Genomic DNA, 14,774 nt, shown 5'->3' with positions numbered 1-14,774 from the left:
CATTTGCAGTTTGTATTGGTGTAAATTGCAGAAATAAAAAAATTAAATTCAAATAGGGACGTTATCTTGTTAATGATTGATTGTTTTCCCATGAGATAAATGGTAAATACTAGGAGGCACAGTGTTTTAAAATCTTCTTAGTTACCCCATTTTGTATTCAAAAAGTTTGTCTCTGGCACTGTCACCTTGTAAAGTTACGGTCAGTGTCACTGGACACTTTTATTCTCTTATTTATCATTGTTGCCTCCGACTGATGTGTGTTAATTCATTGCTAGGGTTAGACAGTATTTTACCATTTTACTGGTGTGTCAGCATTTATTTTATAATTAGCCTAATGGTTAAAGGAAATGTTTCCTTTAGTAAGCAGCCAGTTATAAACAGCAGCTCTAGAGTCTCAGAGCCAGCAGGCCATTCAAACAATAGAGGAGTGTGAACGAACGGGTTTAAGGGCCCTTACAGTTCCTGCTCCAGCCTACAGGGGAGCTGCTGAGTATGACCTTAAACACACACACACACACACACACACACACACACACACACACACACACACACACACACACACACACACACACACACACACACACACACACACACACACCTGTAGGTCCCAACTTGGTCAAAAGTTTTTTTAAAATCACCAGAGCGATTTTTTTTTTGTTGGTAGTTTTTTACTTGATTTTAACATGATTTAAAGCATGACCAACAGGGAACCTGAAAATGTCCCCTCTTGGCTCGGCGGTCCCCTGTTGGTGAGTGTGTAACGACACCAAGGTCCCCTGTTAGATAGGTAGACAAGTACACACACACACTGATCTCACTGGAGATTTATTACACACGCATGTTATTTCATTAACAGAAGTTAATCTGTAGTATTAATGTCATGAAGAGACTCTATAACACTCACTGTCACTGATTTATCATGAGCTCAAAGCATTATGGGTAGAATCTCTCTACAGTCTATCCTGATTCATCAAATCAGTTTCGCTGTGGCAGGATGCAGAAACGCAAACCCAGGATAGAGCGGCTCAGTGAATGTGGTCTGTTCTCTGTGGATGAGTTTCATTTTTTCTCCATTGATGCTGTAGAAGGAAAGAGTTCCTGCACTGGGATCCACATACACTCCTACTCTATTAGTTTCCCCTGCAGGGGTAACATACTGCTTATTATTGTGCCAGTATGAGTAACTGTAGTGTAAGCAGAGCAAACTCCAGGACTGATCATTATGTCCAAACCGACAATCATCACTCCATCTCTTCCTGCAGATGCTCTTATATGACACTGCTATACCCACACCTTCACCATGCGTCTCAACCTCCCAGTAAGAGCGTCCACTCACACTTTCTCTACACAACACCTGATAAAGATGCCTAAATCTGTCAGGATGATCAGGATACGGCTGATTTGTGCGAGTGACAGTAACCTCTCTGTTGTCCTCAGACAGTTTGAGTTCAATATACGCTGTGTTGTTATCCAGAGTCAGCCGAAGTGAATCTGACGGAGAGAAAACACATCAGAATGAGTTGTCATTATTGTAGCTGAACTCTTCATGTTCAATATATCATCAGTGTCTCAGTTCAGTTTAATCATCATTCACATGATCAACTCTAAAACTCTTGTCATGATTTCTTTCCTCTTCTCCAGGAAGAACATGAACACACTCATGAGTTTCTCTGCTTGTGTTCTCAGTGACTTACATTGTAGGAAGTCAGCTCTGGTCACGGGATCAGGGACTGTGGAAATCAACAGACATGAAGAGTGTGATAATCATGTCAAGAGAAAATTATCCTGTATCCATTGTGATCAGTTCATGTCTACCGAAGCCAAATCAAATAGGGTGATTGGGAAAATAAAGGTAGAAAGTTCAAAGAAGCTGGGAAAGAGAAATGTTGGTGGACGTAAAGGAGTAATCACAGGAGTGCCAATAAATGTTGGAATGGAGGAGTTCAAGAGAGACGTCAAAGGAGGGGTAATAATAGATGCTCAAAGATAGAAAACAACAAAACAAGGAAAGAAGAGGGACCGTGAAACAATACTGATTGAATTTGAAGGAAAATATTTGCCAAAGCAGGTTTTCCTAGGTTTTTTGAGCTACCCAGTGAGAATGTATGTACCTAAACCTTTGAGGTGCTTTAACTGTCAAAGATTTGCAAGGAGGCAAGGAGCCTAATGGCAAATGGACAGGAATTCAAACATGTTATTAACAAATTGGCTGTGAAACCTGATATAATTTGTATCCAGGAAACTTGTTTGAATTCCAATCTAGGGTTTTTTTAATCTGACATTTTTAGTTTTGTCGCGATCGGACTAGCGGTTTCGAAGATAGCAGCTTTTAAAGTGCTAAATTACAACGCTGCACAAACCATAGCCCAAAACCTGGCATGGATTCAGGAGACAAAAAAGTTACTCCCATGAAAATAAGTCAACCACATCCAAAGTTATAAGCATTTGAAATAAGAAATTATCCACTAGGTGGTGCTGTTTCAAAACTTCTCAGGCTCCTTCAGGGCATCGTGTTGATGACCCATACCGAGTTTCTTAAAAATCCGTTCATGTGTTCATAAAATACAGCATTTTAGCACATAATTCAAAATGTAAATAGTTTACGTTTATTGTCAATTTGGAAATGCTTTACAACTTGTTACATTAATATTGTGACCTCTAATTATTATTAGCCACACCTGTTAGGAAATATGGTTGTCAATACAAACATTGAGTGAGTGAAGCAAATTATTGTTATTTTTTAAGATAAAGATTAATGCAAAGAATTGAGCATATGACACTTACGTGAAGATGGTATGGGGCCGATAGTGTCGCTGGCTTCACTCACTCCCACTTTACCCACTATCCTGTAGCGGATCAAGTACTGCCTTCCAAACTTCAATCCAGTCAGAGTAAAGTCTGCATCAGGTGTGGTTATGACATGCCACTGTTCCTCTTTCAGCTGCTGGTACTCCACTCTGTACTGCACAGTTTCTCCAGTCGGGGACTTCTGCAGTTTCAGGGACACACTGCTCTCCAGGACCTCCTTCACTTCTGGAGGGGGAGGCTTTGACACGGGCTGGAACTGAGTGTCTGTCAGCTGCCCTTTTTCATACAGACGGATGGAGGAGCCTGGACTGGATGGATCGGAGATGGCAGACATAATGAATCGGAATCTCTTTTCATCTTTATTAGCCTCTGAAAAACTTCTGAAAAGAGACAAGGTCTCTCTCATCTTTGAGATGACCGCAGTATCATTGAACCACTTTCTGTCAGATGCCACAGAAACCATGCTTTGTTTCCCATCTAGCTCTTTAAACTGGTCAGATTTCAGAAACTCCTTCAGGGTTGAAAGATACGGGTCTTCATACTTCAGAGATGAGAAGGTCAAGCACACCACAACATCAATTGTAGGATCAAGGAGGATGGAGTTGAGACGATCTGAGTCTTGAATTGTGATTCCCTCCAGCATCTTCGTGTGAGAACTCAAGAGGTCAAGTTCAGCCTTTGCACCATCTAACCTCTGGTTAATCCTGTCAGCTTTAAAAGGGGAGCTGTAGTGGATCTTCAGGACGTCTTCCAGCGACTTCTCCTCCATCTCTCCTCCTCGTATAGCAGGCAAAACCCTGGCCACTGCTTTCAGGAGCATTGTCTTGTAAATGCTAACTGAGCTTTGAAATGAATGCAGCCTCTCTTTAATATCATTGAAAGCATTCACCAGTGTTTTTTTGGACAGGTCTGTGCATGTCCTCTCTACTTCTTCCAGCTCCTCTATTATATCTTCAGTGTTGGAAACCAGACGTGTGGTGATTTCTCTCTTCAGCTGAGCTGATTTTGTATCCAGTAAAGAAAGAGGATAGAGCCAGACTTTTATTGGCACTGCATTCTGTGGATTCTTCTTCAGGTGACCGGGGAGCTTCTTGTACACGTCTAGGGCCTCCATGTAAGTGGTAGGGCTCTTCTCAAGACGGAAGTCACCATAAAATGTGCAAGCAATGCTCTCAGCCTTTTGCTTATCACCATCTGTCATTTCTAAAGCTCCTTTTCCCTCAATAGAAAATAGAGGAATCTTCTTGACCATGATATTCAGTTCTCCCTCAATCTCCTGCTTGTTTTCCTCTTCTGAACATGTCCGATCAAACACCATGAAGGCCTGAGCTCCGTACAGTACAGCCGTGACCACATGAGTTGCAGTTTTCTGGTCAAACACCTGAGGGTAGGTGACTTCTCCCAGTTGAGTCATAGTGAGCTGTTCGTATCTGGAGGTTTCACTGTAAGACATTGTTACTCTGGACTGTTGGTTTGAGGATTTGGTGTCATTCAGAAACTTGGCAGATCCTCCCACCTCCACCAGCCCTGCTAAGAAGCTGGCCTTCAGGGAAGTACTTACACCCAGGAGACTGGCCTTACTAGAGAGAGAGTCTGAGCTACTGAACTGCAAATCTGACATGAGCTGTGGACGAGTGTCCAAATCTTCTCTCAGTGACTTCTTATCCAACAGAGTAACACCTGAAAGGAGAAATGGCTTTAAACGTCATTTGTGAGGACGCAATGCACTGTTGAAGAAACATGCAGGTTTTATCGTGCTGTAACACAAGCACTAGTGATGCAACATTTGGTGAAGAGGGGAAAATACACTTAAATAAATATTTATTTATTTTAGGTTGGTACCTGGAATGAAGTTATCTGTGCGGCAGTCATAAAGCATACCAGGAAACAGAGGTCTTCCTAGAGCCGCCACTTCAATGGTCTCTGATGCCAAGGCTGCAGTAAATAACATAGGTCTTATTTATGAACAAAATTACATCTGGTGTTAATGAATAATGTTTAACTCTTTTTCCCACCATAATTTTTTAAAAGTTGTCAGCCACCATTGATCATTTGCACAAAGGTTTCTGGATGGATATTTTGTTGTATGAATATTTGAACATGCAATTCATCAAAAGAAAGGACAGACCCTTTGCTAAAAAAGGTTATATTCTAGTTTCATGCATCCCTTTTTTATCAACATTTTAATATGGGTAAGTTTAATTTTAAAAAAAATCTATTTTGAGCAAAAAAGCTCAGAAAAACATGTTTTTGTCAAAGACTACATCCAGATGGGATTCAGAACGATGATCAAAACACAGATGGAGTAGATGGAGTCCATCACCAAGTTTCACAGTCCTATAGCTCGTCCAACATTTGGCGGTTTTGTTTTATATGCTGTTTAATGTTGACGATCATGTTATTTTATATAATGCATATGATTACATATGATATCGCTTGTCTGCTTCTTCTTCACCTGTGTTTTGATCAGGAGATGCTGTACTCTTTCAGAAGATGTGTAATAGTGCCCCCTACAGTATAACAGTGAAAACTGGGAAAGCTGGACATTTAGAGTTTATCATCTGATCTTAAAGGGTTAGTTCACCCAAAAATGAAAATTCTGTTATTAATTACTTACCCTCATGTCGTTCGACACCCGTAAGACCTCCGTTCATCTTCGGAACACAAATGAAGATATTTTAGTTGAAATCTGATGGCTCTGAAAGGCCTCCATTGGCACAAGGCACGGTACACTCTCAAGACCCTTAAAAGGTACTAAAGACGTACGTTTCAGCAGTATGGATCACCAAATTTCAGCAGTTTGGCGGTTTGACACGCGATCCGAATTATGATTCGACTCACTGATTCATAACGTTTCGAAGCTTCATGATGCCGTGTTTTGAAATCGTCATCACTATATAAGTCGTTATTTAGGGTTTTTTTGCGCACAAAAACTATTCTCGACACTCCATAAAGTTATTGTAGAACCACTGTAGTGAGATGGACTTTGTAACGACGTCTTTAGTACCTTTTAAGGGTCTTGAGAGTGTACCGTGCATTGTGCCAATGGAGGCCTTTCAGAGCCATCAGATTTCAACTAAAATATCTTCATTTGTGTTCTGAAGATGAACGGAGGTCTTACGGGTGTCGAACGACATGAGGGTAAGTAATTAATGACAGAATTTTCATTTTTGGGTGAACTAACCCTTTAGGGCATGATTAATTGTGATTTAATATAGATCGTTGATTTTTTTTAGCATCTCTTATTTTCAAATATTCGTTCATCAAGGGACCCGATATTGCACAGAGACTACAAGCGTCCGGATTTCGCTAGCTCACAAACACAAAGCGGTTACTTCTGATATTAGTCAGAGGATTGCAGAGTGAATATTTTACCTTCAACTGTTTGCACCTGCTCACTCAACAAAAAGTGTAATTTTAGTAATATATAAAAGCTGTAACGTGCTAATACAGTGATAGTCAGAAATCGGATTATCCCCCACTCTGTGCTTCAGGCTTCAGTAGTGAGGTCCTCGATGTGATCTATCATAACATTAGATTTGCGGAAATAAAGGACTCCACATTGATCCATAGTAGAATAATGATTTCAAAATAATACAAGATTAATCAAGATTAACATTTATTTTGGCCAGACAGAAAAAGTTAATTAAACAAGAATCCATGGTACACAACTTATCAGCGTAAAAATTGCAAAGTAATATGAAAATAATTTCAAAGAGTCATCGACACTGACACAGCACCACGGGTTCTGGCCGCAGAATGTTTCCCCCCTGGCAGCTCTGTTACCCTTCCTTATATACTATAGGCCAGGACAAAAGGGTTGTAAATATTTGCAACACAACCACCTGGTTTTGGGGGAGAGGATCAGATATCTTTGAAGAGACACTCAAAAGGGAGAACAGAATTCTCATTAGTTTTCCATCTTTCTAATTCTACCAGTGACTGCTGTGAAACTGAGACCATTTTACCAATCGCACTGAGACATTTGAAAGGACACCAAACATGAACGGGATAAAACAATAGATTCACAAGATACATCATCGTTGGTATATCTGCATTCTGTGACTTGAAACAGGGCAAAGGGAGGGGGAGAAGGTTTGAGCAGGGTGCTGTCCCACACTTTGACATAGAGAAATCTCCCAGATAGATTCCTTAGCACCCTCCAATTTTCAGGAGTAAAATTACAACTTGCATTCAACATAGAATACAGGTAACAGTTTACTGGAACTGTTACAACATCATACTTTGATATGTTTACAAGACAGCAAACTAATAAAAAAAAACTACACATTCGGGTTTGATTTGGGTAGTGCTAGAACATATATACACTATATTGCCAAAAGTGTTGGGACACCCCTCCAAATCATTGAATTCAGGTCTGAATTGGTGTGTTTTTGGCACACGTGCTTCAGACACCGGTTCTGTAGCAGGCATTCCCATAGCATCAATACCATGATGCAGCGTCTCGCTCCCCTCTAAGGGAACCGGGTTACATGCGTAACCTGAGACAATTTGTCCTTCTAATGATTTTGAATCTGTCCCTGTGATATTGTTCATTGCACGCTCATATTTTGTAACATTTCAATCTTACCTGGATATTTTGTGTTTCCTTTGGTATCAGGTTTGGATTGTAGCACTTCCTATTTTTGGAAGAATGGTTCATAAAATCATATACAAAGTTTTTTATCTTTAATCTCATGAAATCTGTTAACACGTCCACATTTAGTCTGAGGGAGTGCACTGACCTGTGCATTCACCACAGCTAGGGCTGCCAACCATAAACATGTACAGTAGATCCAGTTCGGCTGCTTCAGGGACATCATACGTGCCGCCATCTTGGAATCGTCAACAAGGAGACCTGTGTGAATGTCAGTGAAGGTCAGTGAAGGAGATGCATACCACAAACACTGTCTAGTTTAGTTTCATTGTCATATTCTGCTTTGTTTTCCCAGTGACCATTTGCCTGATTTCTCATTGGTTGTTGTTTCTGATTGTGCACACCTGTGTGGTTGATTATCATTCCATGTGTATTTAAGCACTCAGTTTTCCTCAGTTCAAGGTTCTGTGTTGTTAAAGCTACACTGTGTAACTCTTTTAGTTTATTCTTAGCTACAAACACTTAGTTCTTTCAGAAATATATGTGCTCATTAATGTATATTTACTTCTTTCAAGTAATAAAGTATTCTCGTAAGTTTATAATATGCCATTGAAAATACATAAGGTAATGGGATCTAACGGTGGTCGCCATGTTGCCCCCCCATCTTGAAAGTACATTAGCCAAAGAGGGACATACCCATAAATTCAAGCTTTGCCTTTGGCGTTTTAACACTCGATGGCACCGTGTCGAATGTGGACGAGGTCGATCTGGAAGCCATGTTAATCTTGGACTAAATCGGCCACCGTAGGAGTTAAAACGAAATCGGAATTGAGAGGAACAGAAACTATTATTCACTGGATGGTCATTTATCTTTCCACCGCTAGATGGGGGGAAAATATAACAGTGTAGCTTTAATGTTAATGTGTATTTAACCGTCTGGGGTCGACTAACACGCTGACAAACCGACAGATTTTTACCATATAGCCGCAAAATCAACTTAAATTATGTCATTTTTGTCAAACAGGAACGAGTAATACAAGTGTCTACTTTTATCTGTGTACACTCACAATATCAACAAAACATTGTGCTTTTGTAAAATAAAGAAAACAGAGTGTAATTTCTGCCATAACTGAGAAACTTTTAAGTTGGTTATTTTAAACCACTTGTTAAAAAAACACAACTTGATCCTACAGAATTAGTCAATTACAGGCCAATCTCAAATCTACCCTTTCTGTCAAAAATACTTGAAAAGGCAGTGTCCTCACAATTATGCTCCTGTTTAGAAAGAAATGGTATCTGTGAGGATTTCCAGTCAGGATTTAGACCGTATCATAGCACTGAGACTGCTCTCATCAGAGTTACAAATGATTTACTCTTATCATCCGATCGTGGCTGTATCTCTCTATTAGTGTTACTCGATCTTAGCGCTGCATTTGATACTATCGACCACAACATTCTTTTGAATAGACTCGAAAATTATATAGGCATTTGCGGAATTGCATTGGCATGGTTTAAATCATACTTATCTGACCGTTATCAGTATCAGAGATGTCACACCGATCATAAGTTCAGTATGGAGTACCACAAGGCTCAGTGCTAGGACCGCTGCTCTTCACCCTGTACATGCTACCACTGGGAGATATCGTTAGGAAGCATGGCGTTAGTTTTCATTGTTATGCTGACGATACTCAGCTCTACATTTCTTCACACCCTGACGAAACTTACCAATTCACAAGATTAACGGAATGCATAGTTGATATAAAAAATTGGATGTCCAGTAATTTCCTGCAACTTAACTCAGAAAAAAACATATTTTTTTATTATCGGACAAAAAAGCTCCACAAGTAGTAACCTAGAATACTGTCTAACACTTGATGGCTGCTCTGTCAAGTCCTCGTGGTCAGTGAGGAACCTGGGTGTGCTCTTGGATAACAATCTTTCGTTTGAAAGCCACGTTTCTAAAATCTCTAAAACTGCTTTCTACCATCTTAAACATATATCTAAATTACGGCACATGCTCTCAATGCAAAATGCTGAACAGTTAGTTCATGCGTTCATGACCTCAAGGCTAGATTATTGTAATGCTCTACTGGGTGGTTGCCCTGCTCGCTTAATAAATAAACTCCAGCTGGTCCAAAACGCAGCAGCTCCAGTTCTTACTAGAACCAGGAAGTGTGACCATATTAGCCCAGTTCTGTCAACACTGCACTGGCTGCCTATTAAACATCGCATACATTTTAAAATCTTGCTTATTACTTACAAAGCACTAAATGGTTTAGCTCCCCAATACTTGAGCGAGCTCTTAACATATTATACTCCATCACGTCTACTGCGCTCTCAAAACTCTGGCCAGTTGATCATACCGAGAATATCCAAATCAACTGCAGGCGGTCGATCCTTTTCCTATTTAGCACCTAAACTCTGGAACAGTCTTCCTAACATTGTTCGGGAAGCAGACACACTCTGTCAGTTTAAATCTAGACTAAAAACACATCTCTTTACTGTGGCATACACATAAATCACTTTTTCAATGAAATGATTATTAGGCTGCATTAACTAGGTCAGCCGGAACCGGGAACACTTCCCATAACACCTGATGTACTCGTTACATCATCAGAAGAATGGCATCTACGCTAATGATAGTCTCTCTGTTTTATCCCGAGGTTTACTGCAGTCAGCCGGATCCGGGCCGTATCCAGATCAGATGGTGGACCTGCGCCCAGAGAAGACCAACACAGGACCCTGAAGTGTCTGAGAGACCGTGTGACTAGACTCTCCCTGTGACGCCTCCTTCCCTTCCCCTCTATAAAGATAAAAACACATGCACACACACATATCCAAACACACTCGCCTATAGGCTGAAAACGCAATGCTTGTGCACATGCCCTCACCGTTTTCACAGAATCACCTTTTTAGGGGTTGCGAGGGGAAGATGATGGTGTAGTCTCAAAACTATTTCCACCCTATTTCATGGTTTGTGTTCTCCGGCCACCAAATGCTGTTGCCGTGAGGATGGGGTCTGGATAGGGTTGCCACTTTCAGTGTGGCAAAATAAGGGACACCCATTCACCCCCCCCCCCCCCCCAAAAAAAAACCCACCCCAAAAAACAATTGCATAAAGGACAGAAATAAAGAATACATCATCAAATTATTATTTCAACATTGACAACTTGACAGCTCAACAATTAACCATAAGAAAACATGAGATGAAGTATGTGAACTATGTGAATTCTGTCATCATTTACTCGCCCTCATGATGTTCCAAACCTGTATGAGTTTCTTTGTTGTGCTGAATACAAAAGAAGATATTTTGAAGAAAGTTTGTAACCAGGCTGCTTTGGGGCACCATTGACTTCCATAGTAATCTTCCTATGTGTTCAACATAACAAAGACATTTATACATGTTTGGAACAACTGGAGGGTGAGTAAATAATGACAGAATGTTCATTTTTGGGTGCAAAAAGTGTATCCAAGTAGTAATAGTTTGGTGTTTGCTGTCATAATGACACCGCTTGTTTAAAGCCCTTTGAAGCTGCACTGAAACTGTCATTTGGAGCTTGAACCGTTTGGAGTCCATTGAAGTCCATTATATGGAGAAAAATCCTGGAATGTTTACATCAAAAAGCTTAATTTCTTTTCGACTGCAGAAAGACATGGACATCTTGGACGACATGGGGGTGAGTAAATTATCAGCAGAAGTTTATTTAAAAGTGACCTAATCCTTTAAGGATAAAGTACAAACAGGAAATGGCCCTATCTGTGCTGTCCAATACTCAGCATTGGGTGGGGAAGTCCGTAAAGCTTTACAAGGACATTAGCATATTATTTCCAGTGATCCAAGTTTGTCTAGTGTATTTAAAGAAGGTCCTCGATTGGTCTTCAAATGTCAAAGTAATTTGGGTGACACGCTTGTAAAATCTGATTTTGCGTCTTGTAAGGTGAAAACTGGCATCCCGACTCTTCCTTCTGGTAATTATCACTGTGGTAACTGTGCCCAGTGTACTTTTACACACTAATGTGAATCTTTCAGTCATCCACACACTGGTCAGAATATTTTGATACATGGGACGATTACTTGCTCATTCACACATGTGATTTATCTTGTACGCAACAGGAGAGCTTTTGGATTTTTACTTTAAATACTTTATCGCCTTTTGTGTTGAAGGAGGAATTTGATATCAAACCTTTTTTGCAGAATTGAGCATTTCCTCATCTGTTCTCAGTGCCTTTGTGTAATTGTAGATTTATTTTGTCATTTATCTAGGACTTTATTGTATCTTCACAAGTTTTTTTTTTTTCAAATTATTAATATTTTATTTATCTTTCTTTCCGTTTTTTATATTATATATTTTTTTATTTTTCATATTATTTTATTTCTTTCTTTTTATTTATTTTAAAATTATCATTATTTAATTTATTTATTTATTTCCTCTCTTTTTAAAAATGTATTTTATTTATTTATTATTTATTTCTTAAAATTATTATTTTATATTTATTTATTTCTCTTTTATATATTATTATTATTTTATTTATTTAATTTTTTCAAATTATTAATTTTATTTTATTTATCTTTCTTTCCATTTTGTTTGATATTTGTTTGTTTTTCATATTATTATTTCTTTCTTTTTATTTATTTTCAAATGATCATTATTTCATTTATTTATTTATTATTGTATTTATTTATTGTATTTTAATTTCTTTTCCTTTCTCTTTTTTAATTTTTTTTATTCTTATTATTAAATGTTTCTTTCTTTCTGTTTATTTTCAAATTATCATTACTAAATTTATTTATTTCCTTTCTTTGTAAAAAATGTATTTTATTTATTTATTATTTCTTAAAATTATTATTTTATATTTATTTATTTCTCTTTTATATATTATTATTACTATTGTATTTATTCATTGTATTTTGTTTTATTTTCCTTTCTCTTTTTTAATTCTTTTTTTATTATTATTTATTTTTCAAATTATTATTATTATTATTACATTTTTCTTTCTTTCTGTTTTTTATATTATATATGTTTTTATTTTTCTTCTTCTTCTTCTTCTTATTATTATTATTATCTTTTTTATTTTTCTTTCTCTTTATTTATTTTTTTCAAATGATCATTATTTAATTAATTAATTAATTTTATTTTCTCTTTTTTATAAATTTTTAATTATTATTTTATTTATTTATTTGTCAAATTATTATTATTATTAATATTATTTTATTTATTTATTTTCTTATTTTTCTTTCCCTTTTTATTTATTTTATTTGTTTATTTAAATTATACTTTTATTTATTAATTTTTCTTTTTCAAATTATTATTATTTTATTATTATTATTATTTTCTTTCTTTCTTTTTTTCTTTTTTCAAATTATTATATTTTTTAAATCTTTTTTATATTATTATTTATTTTTATTTTTTTCATATTATTATTAATGTTTAATTTATGTATTGTATTTTTCTTATTCCTTTTTCTTTTATTTATATATTTATTTATTTATTTTCTTTGGCCAGAAATGTTAACGTTTAAATCTTTTTTATATTATTATTATTATTATTATTTTTCATATTATTATTATTGTTTAATTTATGTATTGTATTTCTTATTCCTTTTTCTTTTATTTATTTATTTATTTATTTATTTATTTATTTATTTATTTATTTATTTATTTATTTATTTATTTATTTATTTTCTTTGGCCAGAAATGTTAACGTATACAGCTAAACGCGTCTCTGTGTGGACGGGGTCTAAGTTTGTGCCTGACCTAGACCTGTTGGTCGAAATGTTGCAATAAATTGGAGCAGTTAAATCAGTGTGCGGACATCACATTTGTTTTTTGCTTCAATAACACTACATTTTCCACAAACCAAGTCAAAACCCATATGTACAGGTAAAATATATAGTCAACTTTTTTCCATGATACCACAATTGTTTGATTTACATTGAGACAGACAGTCTGCATATTAAGACCCACTGTAACGCTCAGATATAATGCTACACATCAGATATTTGGTTTACCTCTCAGAAAACACAAATACAAAGACTTTAATAACTATTTGGAGCATTGGGATCGCTAGACCAGTGGTTCCCAACCACGTTCCTGGAGGACCCCCAACAGTGCACATTTTGCATGTCTCCTCAATCAAACACACCTGATTCAGGTCATCAGCTCATTAGTAGCTACTCCAAGACCTGATGTGGGTGTGTCAGACAAAGGACACATCCAAAATGTGCACTGTTGGGGGTCCTCCAGGAACGTGGTTGGGAACCACTGCGCTAGACAAGGGTTTAATAAATTAATTTTGTGAAAACCTCAAATTGAAATTTTTCCACTTGTTTTGCCAGTAGCTCATAATTAGCATTACAGCTCATTCTGCCAGCACAGGACACACACACACACGCACACACACACACACACACACACACACACACACACACGCACACACACACACACACACACACACACACACACACACACACACACACACACACACACACACACACACACACACACACACACACACACACACACACACACTCACTAATATAATAGTTAAATATAACTTTGCATTTTCTAGTCTCTCCAGTTTCTTCACTTCTTACATCTATCCTCTGAAAAACGTAACTTTTCCTTTTCCTTTTCCTTTTCCTAAATGATTTGCTGTGAAGCTTTGCTCAACTTTCACTCCAACACAATAACACTGACACTGAACCTAAAGTCACATCTTACCTGGAGTCTCTGTTCTTGATATGGTGAGTCTGAAGCGGAACTGAAATCTGTAGTGATATTTATAGTCCTGCTACTGAGGGAATGCCTCATGAAAACATGCGAAGTTGGGAAATATTGGAGTGGATGGGTCAATGCCTCTTGGACCTTGAAATGCTTTCTGGCAGCACACGTACATCGAACATGACCGACTGAAAGGGAACTGTATAAAAGGTCAACAGTATAGATTCAGTACACTGAATAGATACCATTAGAAACATTATGGATTTATGTTATGTAAGTTAGCTAATGTAAGTGTATTTTCTAATGTGGCAACTGTAGCCTGTGTTACTGTAATTCGTGTGATTTGAAACATGTATCTTACATTGTTTGCTATTAAATGAGTGTTAAAAGTACTAAATTGACAGATCACACTGTTGCGTTTCAGTGATTAAAGCAAATGTTCTCATTATATAGGTATTACAATAACCTTCATATAGAATGAAAATATGTACAACTAAAATGAAAGCATGGGATCAGGTTTTGAAAGAATGACTTGCTGTGTTACAAGTGTGATCAGTTTGGGTTTTTGTAGTAAGAGTTTTAAAAATGTACACCTAACTTAACACCTAACTATATAGCTATACACAACTACACTCAATATGGGTTTGG

The 14,774-nt window shown here is 37.2% G+C and overlaps 1 protein-coding gene across 7 annotated transcripts; it reads right to left on the bottom strand.

Annotated features, from left to right (window-relative positions):
• Positions 1-659: 659 nt before the first annotated feature.
• On the bottom strand, positions 660-14,259 carry LOC307127922 (neoverrucotoxin subunit alpha-like). 7 transcript variants are annotated; one of them, XM_079819426.1, is made up of 10 exons: positions 14,127-14,247; positions 10,297-10,424; positions 9,131-10,208; positions 8,937-9,037; positions 7,554-7,666; positions 7,400-7,448; positions 4,651-4,743; positions 2,785-4,488; positions 1,695-1,730; positions 660-1,491 (listed from the first exon to the last, which is right to left on the bottom strand). In XM_079819426.1, the coding sequence occupies exons 5-10, from the start codon at positions 7,641-7,643 to the stop codon at positions 971-973; spliced, it is 2,493 nt and encodes an 830-aa protein (XP_079675552.1). In that variant the 5' UTR covers positions 7,644-7,666; positions 8,937-9,037; positions 9,131-10,208; positions 10,297-10,424; positions 14,127-14,247; the 3' UTR covers positions 660-970. The 7 variants fall into 7 exon arrangements, with proteins under 7 accessions (XP_079675552.1, XP_079675551.1, XP_079675549.1 ...); XM_079819425.1 differs by having other exon boundaries at positions 8,928-10,208; positions 14,127-14,259; XM_079819423.1 differs by having other exon boundaries at positions 8,937-10,208; positions 14,127-14,259.
• Positions 14,260-14,774: the final 515 nt, after the last annotated feature.

The sequence above is a fragment of the Gobio gobio genome, assembly GCF_949357685.1.
Source record: "Gobio gobio genome assembly, chromosome: 1".
Classification (NCBI taxonomy): domain Eukaryota; kingdom Metazoa; phylum Chordata; class Actinopteri; order Cypriniformes; family Gobionidae; genus Gobio; species Gobio gobio.
This window is presented reverse-complemented; position numbering and strand designations above follow the sequence as displayed.